The sequence below is a fragment of the Thamnophis elegans genome, chromosome 11 (genome assembly GCF_009769535.1).
Source record: "Thamnophis elegans isolate rThaEle1 chromosome 11, rThaEle1.pri, whole genome shotgun sequence".
NCBI lineage: Eukaryota > Metazoa > Chordata > Lepidosauria > Squamata > Colubridae > Thamnophis > Thamnophis elegans.
Window position 1 is genome coordinate 39,338,648 of NC_045551.1, and position 12,021 is coordinate 39,350,668.

Here is a 12,021-nt window from a genome sequence, read left to right on the forward strand (position 1 = left end):
TTGAAACTATTTGAAACTCAATTCTACCATGTAATTATCCATTAAGTAAAGAAATCTCCTTATACAGATAGTCCTCAATCTACAACCATAATTGAGCTCAAAGTTTCTATTGCTAAGTGAGACATTTGTTAAGTGAGTTTTGCCCCATTTTACAACCTTTCTTGCTACATACAATTAAGTGAATCACTGCGGTTAAATCAGTAACCTGGTTGTTAAGTCAATCTGACTTTCCTACTGACTTTGCTTGGCAGAAGGTTGCAAAAGGTGAGCCCAGGACACTGCAACCATCATAAATATGAAGCAGTTGCCAAAGATCCAAATTTTGGTCATGTGGCCATGGGACTGCTGCAATGATCATAAGTGTGAAGAACAGTGTGAAGAACAGCTGTAAGTCACTTTTTTCAGTGCTGATGTAACTTCAGTCATTAAGTGAACTGTTGTAAGTTGAGGACTAGTTGTATTCAAGTTCAATGACTTTCTATGGGAAAAGGATCGAAACTTTCCTCTATCCACATTTTCTATACTATGAATTACTTTATATGCTTTATACTTTCCCCCTTATTATCCAATAGTCTGCAGTGATATTAGCAAGTTATGAATAAATTACCAATTGATGTAGATTAGCAATTGGGGCACATAAAGAAACAAACAAGGAGGGGAGAGGAGGAAGGGGGAGGAAGGAAGGAAGGAAGGCTTAGCCGAGAAACCATGATGGAAGCACGCTCTGCACGTCCCAGAGAGTTGGCTGTTGCTGCTGCTGCTGCCGCCAGTGCCCCCCTCACTAACTTTGATCCAGGAGGGAACAGCCTCCCTGTCAATCAGCCACGCGCTGGCGAAGGGAGCCCAATCGTAACCCTATGCGGCCACGTTTCTGTTGGCCAAAGGCCCACCCTCCTCTGGGTGTGTCCAGGCACTATAATATCCCAGCCCAGCTGACAGAAGCCTCCGAGCCGCCTGCAGACTAAAGTCCATCATGCTAAAGATCACTGTGCAGCAGTTGGAAACTGTGTTTTGTTGCCACATGCGTGGCTGCGCACCCGCACAGCTTAGAGGGAACATTGTGGGGAGTGGCAGTGACCAGCCGGGATACTTGGGAGCAGTGGGATCTTCAGCCAGTTCGCACCACTTTGGGAGAACCGGTTGTTAACTTTCTAAGCAGTTTGGTAAACTGATTATTGGAAGAAGTCATTAGAGCAGAGAACCTTGAAAACATTTCACTTCTCATCCAGGAAGTTTCTTCAGAAGCAAAAATTTCATGGTAAACAACAAAGAAGGTCCAGTTGCCTTTGGAAAGCACCTTTGGAACAATTATGATTCTCGTTGAACCAGGATGATTTAGTCACAATGACTCATACAGTTAGTTGGATGGACTACTGCAATGTAATCTTCATGTCGCTGCTTTAGGAGATGACCTGGAAGTTTCAGCTGGTACACAATGCAGCAACTACCTTTTTGGCATATACTATCAATATACACCAGCAGCATAAAACCTGGCTTCAAGACCAAATTCAAAGTGCTGGTAGTTATATCCTTAAAAACTTTACATTAGCACATTTATCAAACAACAACTTGTAGAATCAAATCTAGCTGCCTGGTTCATCATTGTGCGGTGCCATTTTGGCAGCCCCCCCATTTTTCTAGAGGACATGGGACATGGGCCTATCAACAGAATTTCTCAGTAATGCCCTGTACCTTATATAACTACCCCCTAGCCCCACCAGTTCTAGGCAGTAGCCACCCTGGCTTTTCACAAGCAGGTACAATCTTATTCCACTATGTCCTGGCCCATGTCAATGTTTCATTAGTTTTATTTTATTGTTTTTGCTCTATGGCTCAGCACCCAGAGAACTGTGGGAGTAGGTGGCTTGCAAACAGACAGACAGACAGACAAACAGATAATAAGCAAGCAAGCAAGCCTTTCTCATGAGAAGTTGTATCATGAGAATTCTGATGCAACTGTAACTCCAAATAGCTATGGTAATAAGAGCACAACAAACTATGTACACAGGGGGAAACACACTTAATTATTGTTGAGCCTGTCCAGAATGTTCAAAAGCTTTAATATCGAATGAAACTATCTATCTATTAAATAAATTTACGTGGTTACCCATGTAATCAGTGAAACTCTGACAGTGAACAAAGACAATGTGGAAGTTATCTGGACTTTTTTAAATTTCATCTCACAGGCATACAACTACCTTTCAAATTAAAAAAATATATATTACACAGCCAACATATAAAGTCATATTTTCCTACAAGAAGCTAGCAGGTCTAAAATCATACACATCTCCAACAAACATTTAGAAAATGCTTAACTTAAATAGAAAGCCAGCTTATGGTAAAAGATACAAGATTTGTATTTTTGCTCCATGGGGGAAAAAAAATTGGCAGGTGAGACTGCATGTAAAGATTCTTTTTCTCCAGAAACTGTCTATAACTCCTGAAAATGTGGAACGGTAGAGAATAGCCTTGGGGTATGATCTTTAGCATTAGAGCAGGTTAATGCAGCAAGTATGATAGAACAGATCATAATCTTTGGAACAGAAGTCCTGATAAAGCGTGGTTTAAATATATATTTAAAGCATCAAAAGTTGCTGGTAGATGGTTTAAGTTTGTGAGTTGTTTTAATTTATCTGTATCAATGATCTACACTATTACTTTATGTTTCTTGTGGTTTTACTAATTGTTTATTCCCCCCAAACTACCTACCTTATTTTCCTAACTCTCTAACTTAATTGAAAATCAGCCACATTTATATGTGTATGTGTGTGTATATTCTAATGTAATTAAATTATACCAACATGAAAATTAGCTGAGCAGAAATAAAGTAAACAAAAAGAAGCAAGATTTTTTTTTACAAATTCCATACAATTCTTTGTTTTTAAAAAGTAAATTAACTTTTTTTATTATTTTGGCACAGCATATTGGAGGCAAAAAAGGGGGAAATGTGATTTTTTTTCTAGGAATATCTGAATTGCAATAGAGAAAAACACACAACATGACAAAACCACAGCAGTCTTACCATGTGAGTGTTGACTGTCATTAGCTGAAGACAGAAAGAGGAAAGGAGGAAGAAAAGAAAAAAGCAAGACACAAATAAAACAAACTGCAAAATGTTAATGTGCAAATAAAAGCAGAAGGACTTTAAAATATATTTTAAATTATGTACTTAACAAAAAGTACAAATATAATTTTATTTAAATGGAAATCCTTTGTTCTTTTCAAATTAATTAAGCTACTTAATTATATGATATCTATTTTTAAAGTGGAATATTTTCACATATTGAAAATAGCTTAACTAAAATTGTATATTTCACTGAATAAATGTTTCAAGTGACTTGCACCCCAATTAACTCCTATAATTTGTTTGGTTAAAAAAATATTACTAGCCCTTAATAGAAATTAGCCATTAACTAAGCTCTCTATTAAGATACTTTTAAAAATATAAATCAACATGTTTAGTTTTCCCACAGACGAGTTAGCTTTAAATAATTAAAAGAATGAAGATTACATATACTGATAATCTGATTCCTGGCTTTCTGTGTATATGTGAATGAAGAGAATTCGTTCCTCTCTTCAAAGGGACAAAACTAGGTGGTGACAGCTTTTTGTTGGTTCCATACCTAAAATTCAGTTTAGGATTTGATAGAATTCTGGGTAATTTTCTTTACAAATATAATCAACTGATGGAGCCTTATTTCAATCATCATCATTTCTGTCTAGAAGCCACCTGCTTTGTTTCATTTGCCAGGGGCTTTATGGAGCTAAACAGGAAAGTACAAAGCCTACTGTTCTGAGAATCAAATGTTCCAGAGAATTTTGGAATATTCTCTTTTCTTTTGGACCATGCCACTCTGGCCATGATGGAAATACTGTGAATTATAATGATGTTCTGGATAAATAGGTCTGATCTGAGTACGCTTGGAGCTGAACCTCTGAAGAGGAAGGATACATCAGAGTAAAATAATCTACAGGACATATAGTCCCAAGGCTTTAAGGTAAATTGTACTCTGAACTCAACATAAGTTCAAAGGTTAACACCCCTACCAGCTTCCCACTTTAAAAATTGCCTATTGTAATAACTGGAGCAGAATTAGGAAACTTAGAATTACATTTAAACGTATTTAGCTTCCTGGGGTTCATCCCCCCCCCCCGGAATACTTCATTCAATCTGTAGACATTCCTGAATCTTTAGAGTATACATGCCAGCATAAATGTACCCAAAGAGAAACTAATTATTTCCTCTAAAACAGCTTCCAAAACTTTAGATACAAACCTGCCCATTGCTGGTCATAGTTGAATTGTCAAACAAGAAATAGGCACCAAAGAAAAAGACGACAGCATCAAAAACTCCCAAGAATGTCCAGTAAATGAATGTACGCCATCGTAGGTGAGCATTCTTGGCAACATCCCTGAATAATAACACACGTTACTCATTTTTTCAAGCATTTGAAATAAAGAAAAAGAAATGTTTTTATTATAAAAAGAAATGCTGTAATGTTTCTATGGACTTTATGAAGACCAGAGGTTTTTTAACTTTGCTAGTTTTAAGTTATGTGACTTCACTTCCCAGAAATTCCCCAGGCAGCATGTATTTCTATCAGAGGTGGTATTCAGCTGGTTCTCTCCGGTTCGGACAACCAGTAGCGGAGGCTGCGGGAGGCTCCACCCACCCACCCCAACGTAATGCGTGAGCACTGTGCACGTGCAGATGAGGCACGTGCGCTCACATTTGTGGACTGGTAGGGAAGGTAAGTTAATCCCAGCTCTGATTTCTATGCTGATATTTCAGTCTCTCTATCTCTTCTTGCTGAGCCTTAAACCAGGATTTTCACTAGAAGTGTTTCACTTCAACTGTTATAATTCCCTTCTAGAGAGGATCAAGGGAATTGAAAACCACTCTATCTGCAGGGCACCAAGATGAACAAGGTTGTCTTAAATTCTTTCATATAAGAAGACTCCCCATTTAGTTGAGATACTAGGTGGAGACTGTGAGTTCAAGTCCTGCCTTAGGCATAAAGCTAGTGAACTGCCCTATAAAGCACTAACAAACCACTTTCAAAATCTTGCCAAGAAAACTTCAAGGACCAGTCCAAGCCGTCTCCAGAAATCAAAATTACTCAAAAGCATGCATACAAGTAATAAAAAACAACACTAGAGGTCCCCAGAACACTGTTTCATTTCAGTGAGGTTTTTTTTTTTTAAAGTAGATGTAGATTATATACCCCATGCATCCTTGGATATTTGTTCCCAAGTGATTTTTGTAAATATTAATTACCGTATATTACTGAAATTATTTATTCATCAGTGATTCCATTGATAAATCCTATATAACAGAGTTTAGCTGAGAAATTGTGACAATGCTTAGACTACAACTATGCTTTGTGTTTAAGCAAATTTGAACTCAATTGTTTTTCAATTATAAACAATAATTATTACTGGGTACATGGGCTGTAATTTTTAGCTTTGTGTGCTGATTAATAAATCCTAAACAAAGTTCCTGTGTTGTTTTCCTTCTTGGAATCTTTAACATATGCACACAATAAATTTGACTGACATAAACATCCCTTGCTCCAACACTCAAGGCTTGCCTATCCCTCAGAAATACAATATGAAGTAACTGGCCTCATCTGCCTGTTCAAACAATGAGCATATACCTGTATAGTATAGGGTTTCTCTTGAGTGTCTCAGAACTCACATGTTGTTCCATTAAACTATATAACAAAATAGGAAGTGAAGTAAAGCTGATATTATACAGAGTAAGATACGCAGTATCATATAAAGGCTGTAGGAAAAAAAAACAGATTAATTTTGTTAGTAAAATATTGTCAAAAAAGGAATTATAAGGGGAAATAAAAGAAACTGGAAATCACCAATTAGCAGATATTATATTACTACTATCCTAGCTAATAAATGTTATAACCAGTGGTGGGATTCAAAATTGTTTGCTACCGGTTCTGTGAGCGTGGCTTGGTGGGCATGGCAGGGGAAGGTTACTGCAAAATTCCCATTTCCCCCCAATCAGCTGGGACTTGGGTGGCAGAGAATAGATGGGGGCGGGGCCAGTCAGAGGTGGTATTTACCGGTTCTCCGAACTACTCAAAATTTCTGCTATCGGTTCTCCAGAACTGGTCAGAACCTGCTGAATACCACCTCTGGTTATAACCAGAATTAATCATTGTAATCATACTCTTCAATTCAGCCAATTCTAATTCGTATGCTACTCTTGATTAGATTAAAAAATTGTACTGAATTGGCTGCCAATAAATAAGTATAAAAACAGCAAAATCCAATTAATGATAAGCATTCCTATTACAATAGAAATCACTAAAGAATATATTTATTTATCCATTAAAACAAATGCAACTGTAAAATGATTAGCTCTGGCTATTTTAGGCATAAAGTTATACAATACAATACAATAGCAGAGTTGGAAGGGACCTTGGAAGTCTTCTAGTCCAACCCCCTGCCTAAGCAGGAAACCCTATACCATTTCAGATAAATGGCTATCCAACATCTTTTTAAAAACTTCCAGTGTTGGGGCATTCACAACTTCTGGAAGCAAGCTGTTCCACTTATTAATTGTTCTAACTGACAGAAAAGTTGGTTTTGTGTTTCATGCAGCAATCACTACCTGATAACAAAAACTTGCAAAATCATTGCTTCATATCTCACACAAATAGAAGAGTAACAAAAACAATGGTTTGTGACAACTGGGGACAAAAATAAGCATGAATGGTCTTGCAGCATTGCTGACAAAATTTTGTTCCTTACAAAAATAAGAAATGCTGAAGATTTGTTATCTTTGAGTTGTACATAAGCTTAAGAATCTGTGACCTTCACTGCAAATTTGCATACTTTAAAGATTATACTACTTACAGTACATTACAAGGAATCAAAAAATAAAAAACATAGCTAAAAGAGTAGATTAGAAGATGTGTTCACACCTTAAAATCAATAAATACTCATCAATTTAGGAGATTCAAATGTCTACATATTCCTTTCTGGTTTTTCAGTAGAAAAAAATTAAAAAGTAGATTGTCTGCTATGCTATGTTTAGGCAAATGTGGAATCCTTCCAACCTCACATTAAAGATAATTTTAGTGTTTCCATTGATGTCCATCCACTGCTATCCAGAATTAATGCAAGCTAAATTATCCCAAAAGCCCCCCCCCAAAAAAAACCTAAGAGTCAACTCTATACTGAAGAAGAAAAACTGACTAAAACAAATAAAATACTATAAAAACAAAATTTATGTTGGTTCATAAAATGAAAGATATTCTCAGATACCTGTTGTGAAAATCCACAGAAGAATTGGTATAAAAACTGAGGAAAAATGAAGCAGACATTCTGGAAGACAAGAGCAAAAGATATTGCACAAATGATCACAAACAAAGTGGTAGCAATACAGTCAAATATTTAAGTTCAAACAATTATAAATGTTAGTTTTTAATAAGACATTACATTAATATTCTTTTAAACACATTTTTCAGTTGTGTGTGTTTGTGTGTGTGTGTGTGTGTGTGTGTGTGTGTGTGTGTGTGTGTTTAATTCAATTTATTGCAATTGCAAGCCAGTACAAGCAGAGTACATTGTATTCTCAGAATTTTCATACACTGGACAGAATGAATATCTGCAAGAAACAAGCCGTGACAAATTAAAATATAATGATGCACTTCTTGCTCCAGACTGTCAGCTGAATGTCACTTAGATAGTAGGTGGGTGGGTAGATAGTTTCTAATGAATATTTTCACAGTGCAAGCTCAGTGTATGTCCTAAATAATAAAGCAATGCCATCATAAAGACATCTGTTGAGAATCTTAATTTTTTGTTCACAGTTCTCTTATCTCCTGTACTTCTAATTGTTTTGCATGCAACTAAAGAGGAAATTATTACTTTTTTCTCTTTTAATACTATAGTCATGTCAGCTTCTGGGCTGAGAAGATTACCTGGTGACATTATCATTGCTTAGGGCTCTCCTTTCATGTCCCTACCCACCAAAATGGTATCCATCTATCTACTCATGGTTGTCCCCTTTTGAACTGCTGAGTCTGCAGGAACTGGAGTGAGTGATGGGAGGTCACCTTGTCCCATAGCAGCAACTGGGTCTTGAACACGAGCCTGCTGATCATCAGCCCAGTGTCGTAATCATGTGAACCACTGCACTCTTTTTTCTATTTTAAAAATAAAGTTAATTTTGTCTGTACATTGAAAAACTAATCTAGCTCTCAAAGTAGAAGGGGATGATTCCCTAGTCACATACAGGCTAGTAGATCAATGCATTCCATTTTAGTCATTTAAAGAATGCATTCCATTTTAGTCAGCTTCTTTTACTTTTCAACTTTTCCTACTTAACAATAAGTTGTACTGGTTGTGGAATACCTTTACATTTTTTATGTTGGAGTTATTGAATGGACATCAGATAATAGTATCCTATTGGAAGATAAGGTAAAGGTTCCCCTTGCACATATGTGCTAGTCCTTCCTGACTCTAGGGGGCGGTGCTCATCTCTGTTTCAAAGCCAAAGGGCCAGCACTGTCCGAAGATGGTCTCTATGGTCATGTGGCCGGCATGACAAAAGCGCACAGAACACCATTACCTTCCCACCAAATATGGTTCCTTTTTCTACTTGCATTTTTACATGCTTTCGAACAGCAAAGTTGGCAGAAGCTGGGACAAGTAACAGGAGCTCACTCTGTTACTCTGCACTAGGGATTCGAACTGCCGAACTGCCAACTTTTCTGATCAACAAGCTCAGCGTCTTAGCCCCTGAGCCAGCACTTAGCAATGACAATATGTAAAAACTACACCAAGGCAGGAAGAAAGTGGAGAAGAACCAGTGGGTTGATGAGAGAGGAAGTTTGAGACTTCCAACATTTCACCTAATGGGCTCAGTTCTGACATAACAATATTATTTTTTGTTTCCAAAGTCTGTATATTGCAACGAATTTCTGGGGACTAAGGAAAGAGAATGGTGGTTTGCAGAATATTTCAGGCTTAGTATATCTTCATATTTAGGTTTTAAATGACTCTGAGGAACCGACTCATCCCTACCCTGTCAGGCAGGGAAGTTATGTTACAGAGTCTGTCAGTTAGAGAATTTCAACTGGCAGGATCCAGGAAGAGGGCCTTCTCTGCTCCTGCCTGGCCCTCTTTTTTTTTTTTTTTTAATTTTTTAAAGATTTTATTGGTAAAAAGAAAATACAACATTCATAACTTGTAACAAACAATACAACTACATTTCGAGATATTCCCATACTATCAAATCATTATAAACATCAAAGGTTACGTATCTTTCCCTCCCTCTTTTCTTCCCTCCCCCCCTTACTTCCTGCCTGGCCCTCTTGAATATCCCCTCTCTAGAGGTGAGTCATCTCCCACTTTCCTGGCCTTTCAAAGGAGTTTGAAGATCTTGCTCTGACAACTCACATGGAGCTTACTGAGCAGCATGCAACCCTGGGTGTGGTTGGTACCTTGATGCTGCTTGTCCTGCCTCTTAACGTCTAACTTCTATTTATCCTTGTTTTTATCTATCTCCTTTTACTGATGTAATGCATTTTTAAATAGTTTTTAGGCTTTTAGGCTTTTAACTGTACACTGCTCAGAGTCATTCTGAGGGTGAAATGGATGGTACTTAAATTTGACAAATAAATTTTAAAATATTCTTTCTTTCTCCAGAAAATGGGTAAAGATTACCCCACTGCATCAAATGTCTGTTTGCAAGAGGATCAAAAACTCAAATACAATGGGTGCTAAAGTATATGTAGCCAGTAAGGCAAATCTAGGATATCACCCCCTTTACATTTCAACATGCAGTGCAGTATCTAGTTAATAAGATTTGTTGGGTTCTGAATGGTTACAAAGGGCTTGATACTATCAATTTGCCCTTGAAAAGAAAGACAAAAGTATCAATCCTTTATCCAAGGTAAAGGCTACGAAAAGAAAGATTAGGAGAATCCAAACAATTGATTGTGTGTGTGTACGAGAGAGAGAGAGAGAGAGAGGGAGGGAGGGAGGGAGGGAGGGAGAGAGAGAGAGAGCGAATGGAAGATAAATGATATAGAAACAAGGACATAGTATGAATCTAATAAATTACTTAATGCTTAGAATGTGTCCCTGTTGTCTGGAGAAGGAGGATAACATAGAAACGAATATATTTCTGTCCATCAATTGCTACAGTAGACTATATTGATCAGATGAGCTATTTACAGCTCAATCATGGGAATACATATTGCTACTTTGGCCGTGCTGGTTCAAATGGATATTAAAACTGATATTCAATTCGAAGTGGAACTTTGTCATTTACTGTGAGATGGAAGGACATATAAATTTGATAAATAATTGAATACACAAATGAACAAACTTAAAAATAATAGCTTGGGGAAAGTAATAGCTTGCCTTTGAGTCATCTTATTTTGTCCATTACTGTCTTTGGGATAAAGCCATTTCAGAGGCCATAGCTGAATGGCATGGTATTGGAGCAATGTATTATCATTGCTCTGTATATCAAGGACTGCGTAGGAATAAAATATAATTTGAATTTGAATTTGAATTGAATTTGAATTGATTTTATTTGTAGGCCGCCCTTTTCCCTGAGGGGACTCAGGGCGGCTCACAGAAACCAGGGAGAGGGGAATACAATACAATACAGTACTAAGACAACAACACATAATAAAAATGATACACAACATGCATACAACATTCGGGCGGGGTAATGGTCCTTATCCCCAGGCCTGACGGGCGAGCCAGTTCTTCAAGGCTGTGCGGAAGGCCTGGACGGTGGAGAGGGTACGAATCTCTACGGAGAGCTCGTTCCAAAGGGTCGGGGCCGCTACTGAGAAGGCCCTCCTCCTTGTGGTTGCCAGCCGACATTGGCTGGCCGATGGGATGCGGAGGAGGCCTAACCTATGAGATCTTATAGGCCGTAGGGAGGTAATTGGCAGAAGGCGGTCTCTCAAGTATCCAGATCCACTGCCATGTAGGGCTTTATGGGTGGTCAATAGCACCTTGAAGCGCATCCGGAGATCGACAGGTAGCCAGCGCAGCCCGCGGAGGATAGGTGTAATGCGGGTGAATCGGGGTGCACCCGCAATCACTCGCGCGGCTGCGTTCTGCACTAGCTGAAGTCGCCGGATGCTCTTCAAGGGCAGCCCCATGTAGAGCACATTGCAGTATTCCAGCCTAGAAATCACGAGGGCCCGAGTGACTGTTGTGAGGGCCTCCCGGTTCAGGTAGGGTCGCAACTGGCGCACCAGGCGTACCTGGGCGAATGCCCCCCTGGTCACAGCCGCTATATGATGGTCGAATGACAGCTGTGAATCCAGGAGGACTCCCAAGTTGCGAACCCTCTCTGAGGGGTGTAGAATTTGACCCCCCAGCCTGAGTGTTGGATTAGTGGCCGAATTTTTGGGAGGAAAACACAACAGCCACTCGGTCTTTTCTGGGTTGAGCACAAGCTTGTTAATCCTCATCCAGTCCATGACGGCTTCGAGCCCCCGGTCCATCACGGCAACCGCTTCATTGATTTGGCACGGGGCGGACAGATACAATTGAGTATCGTCCGCATATTGATGGTGTCTAATCCCGTGCCTACGGATGATCTCTCCCAGCGGTTTCATGTAAATGTTAAATAGTAGGGGGGATAAGACCGAACCCTGCGGCACCCCATATTTCAGGGGCCTTGGGGACGATCTCTGCCCTCCCACTAACACCGACTGCGACCTGTCCGAGAGGTAGGAGGAGAACCACCGTAACACGGTGCCTCCCACTCCCACCTCCCGCAGTCTTCGCAGAAGGATACCATGGTCGATGGTATCGAAAGCCGCTGAGAGGTCAAGGAGGACCAGGATGGAGGGATGTCCTTCATCTCTGGCTCTCCAGAGATCATCCATCAATGCGACCAAGGCGGTTTCAGTGCTGTAACCGGGTCTGAAGCCTGACTGGAAGGGGTCTAGGTAGTCTGCTTCCTCCAAGGACCGTTGGAGCTGGAAGGCCACCACCTTCTCAACAACCTTCCCCAGG

General features: G+C 39.3%; 1 protein-coding gene across 3 annotated transcripts in view; it reads right to left on the bottom strand.

Moving 5' to 3' along the window:
- ATP11A (ATPase phospholipid transporting 11A) overlaps nt 1–12,021 on the bottom strand; it is a 135,542-nt gene that overhangs the window by 18,111 nt on the left and 105,410 nt on the right. For all 3 annotated transcript variants that reach the window (XM_032226209.1, XM_032226211.1, XM_032226210.1), the window contains exons 23-25: nt 7,291–7,350; nt 5,658–5,785; nt 4,277–4,412 (exon numbers count right to left, since the gene is read on the bottom strand). In XM_032226209.1, the coding sequence (XP_032082100.1) occupies nt 4,277–4,412; nt 5,658–5,785; nt 7,291–7,350 (324 nt within the window). The remainder of the gene's footprint in view (nt 1–4,276; nt 4,413–5,657; nt 5,786–7,290; nt 7,351–12,021) is intronic.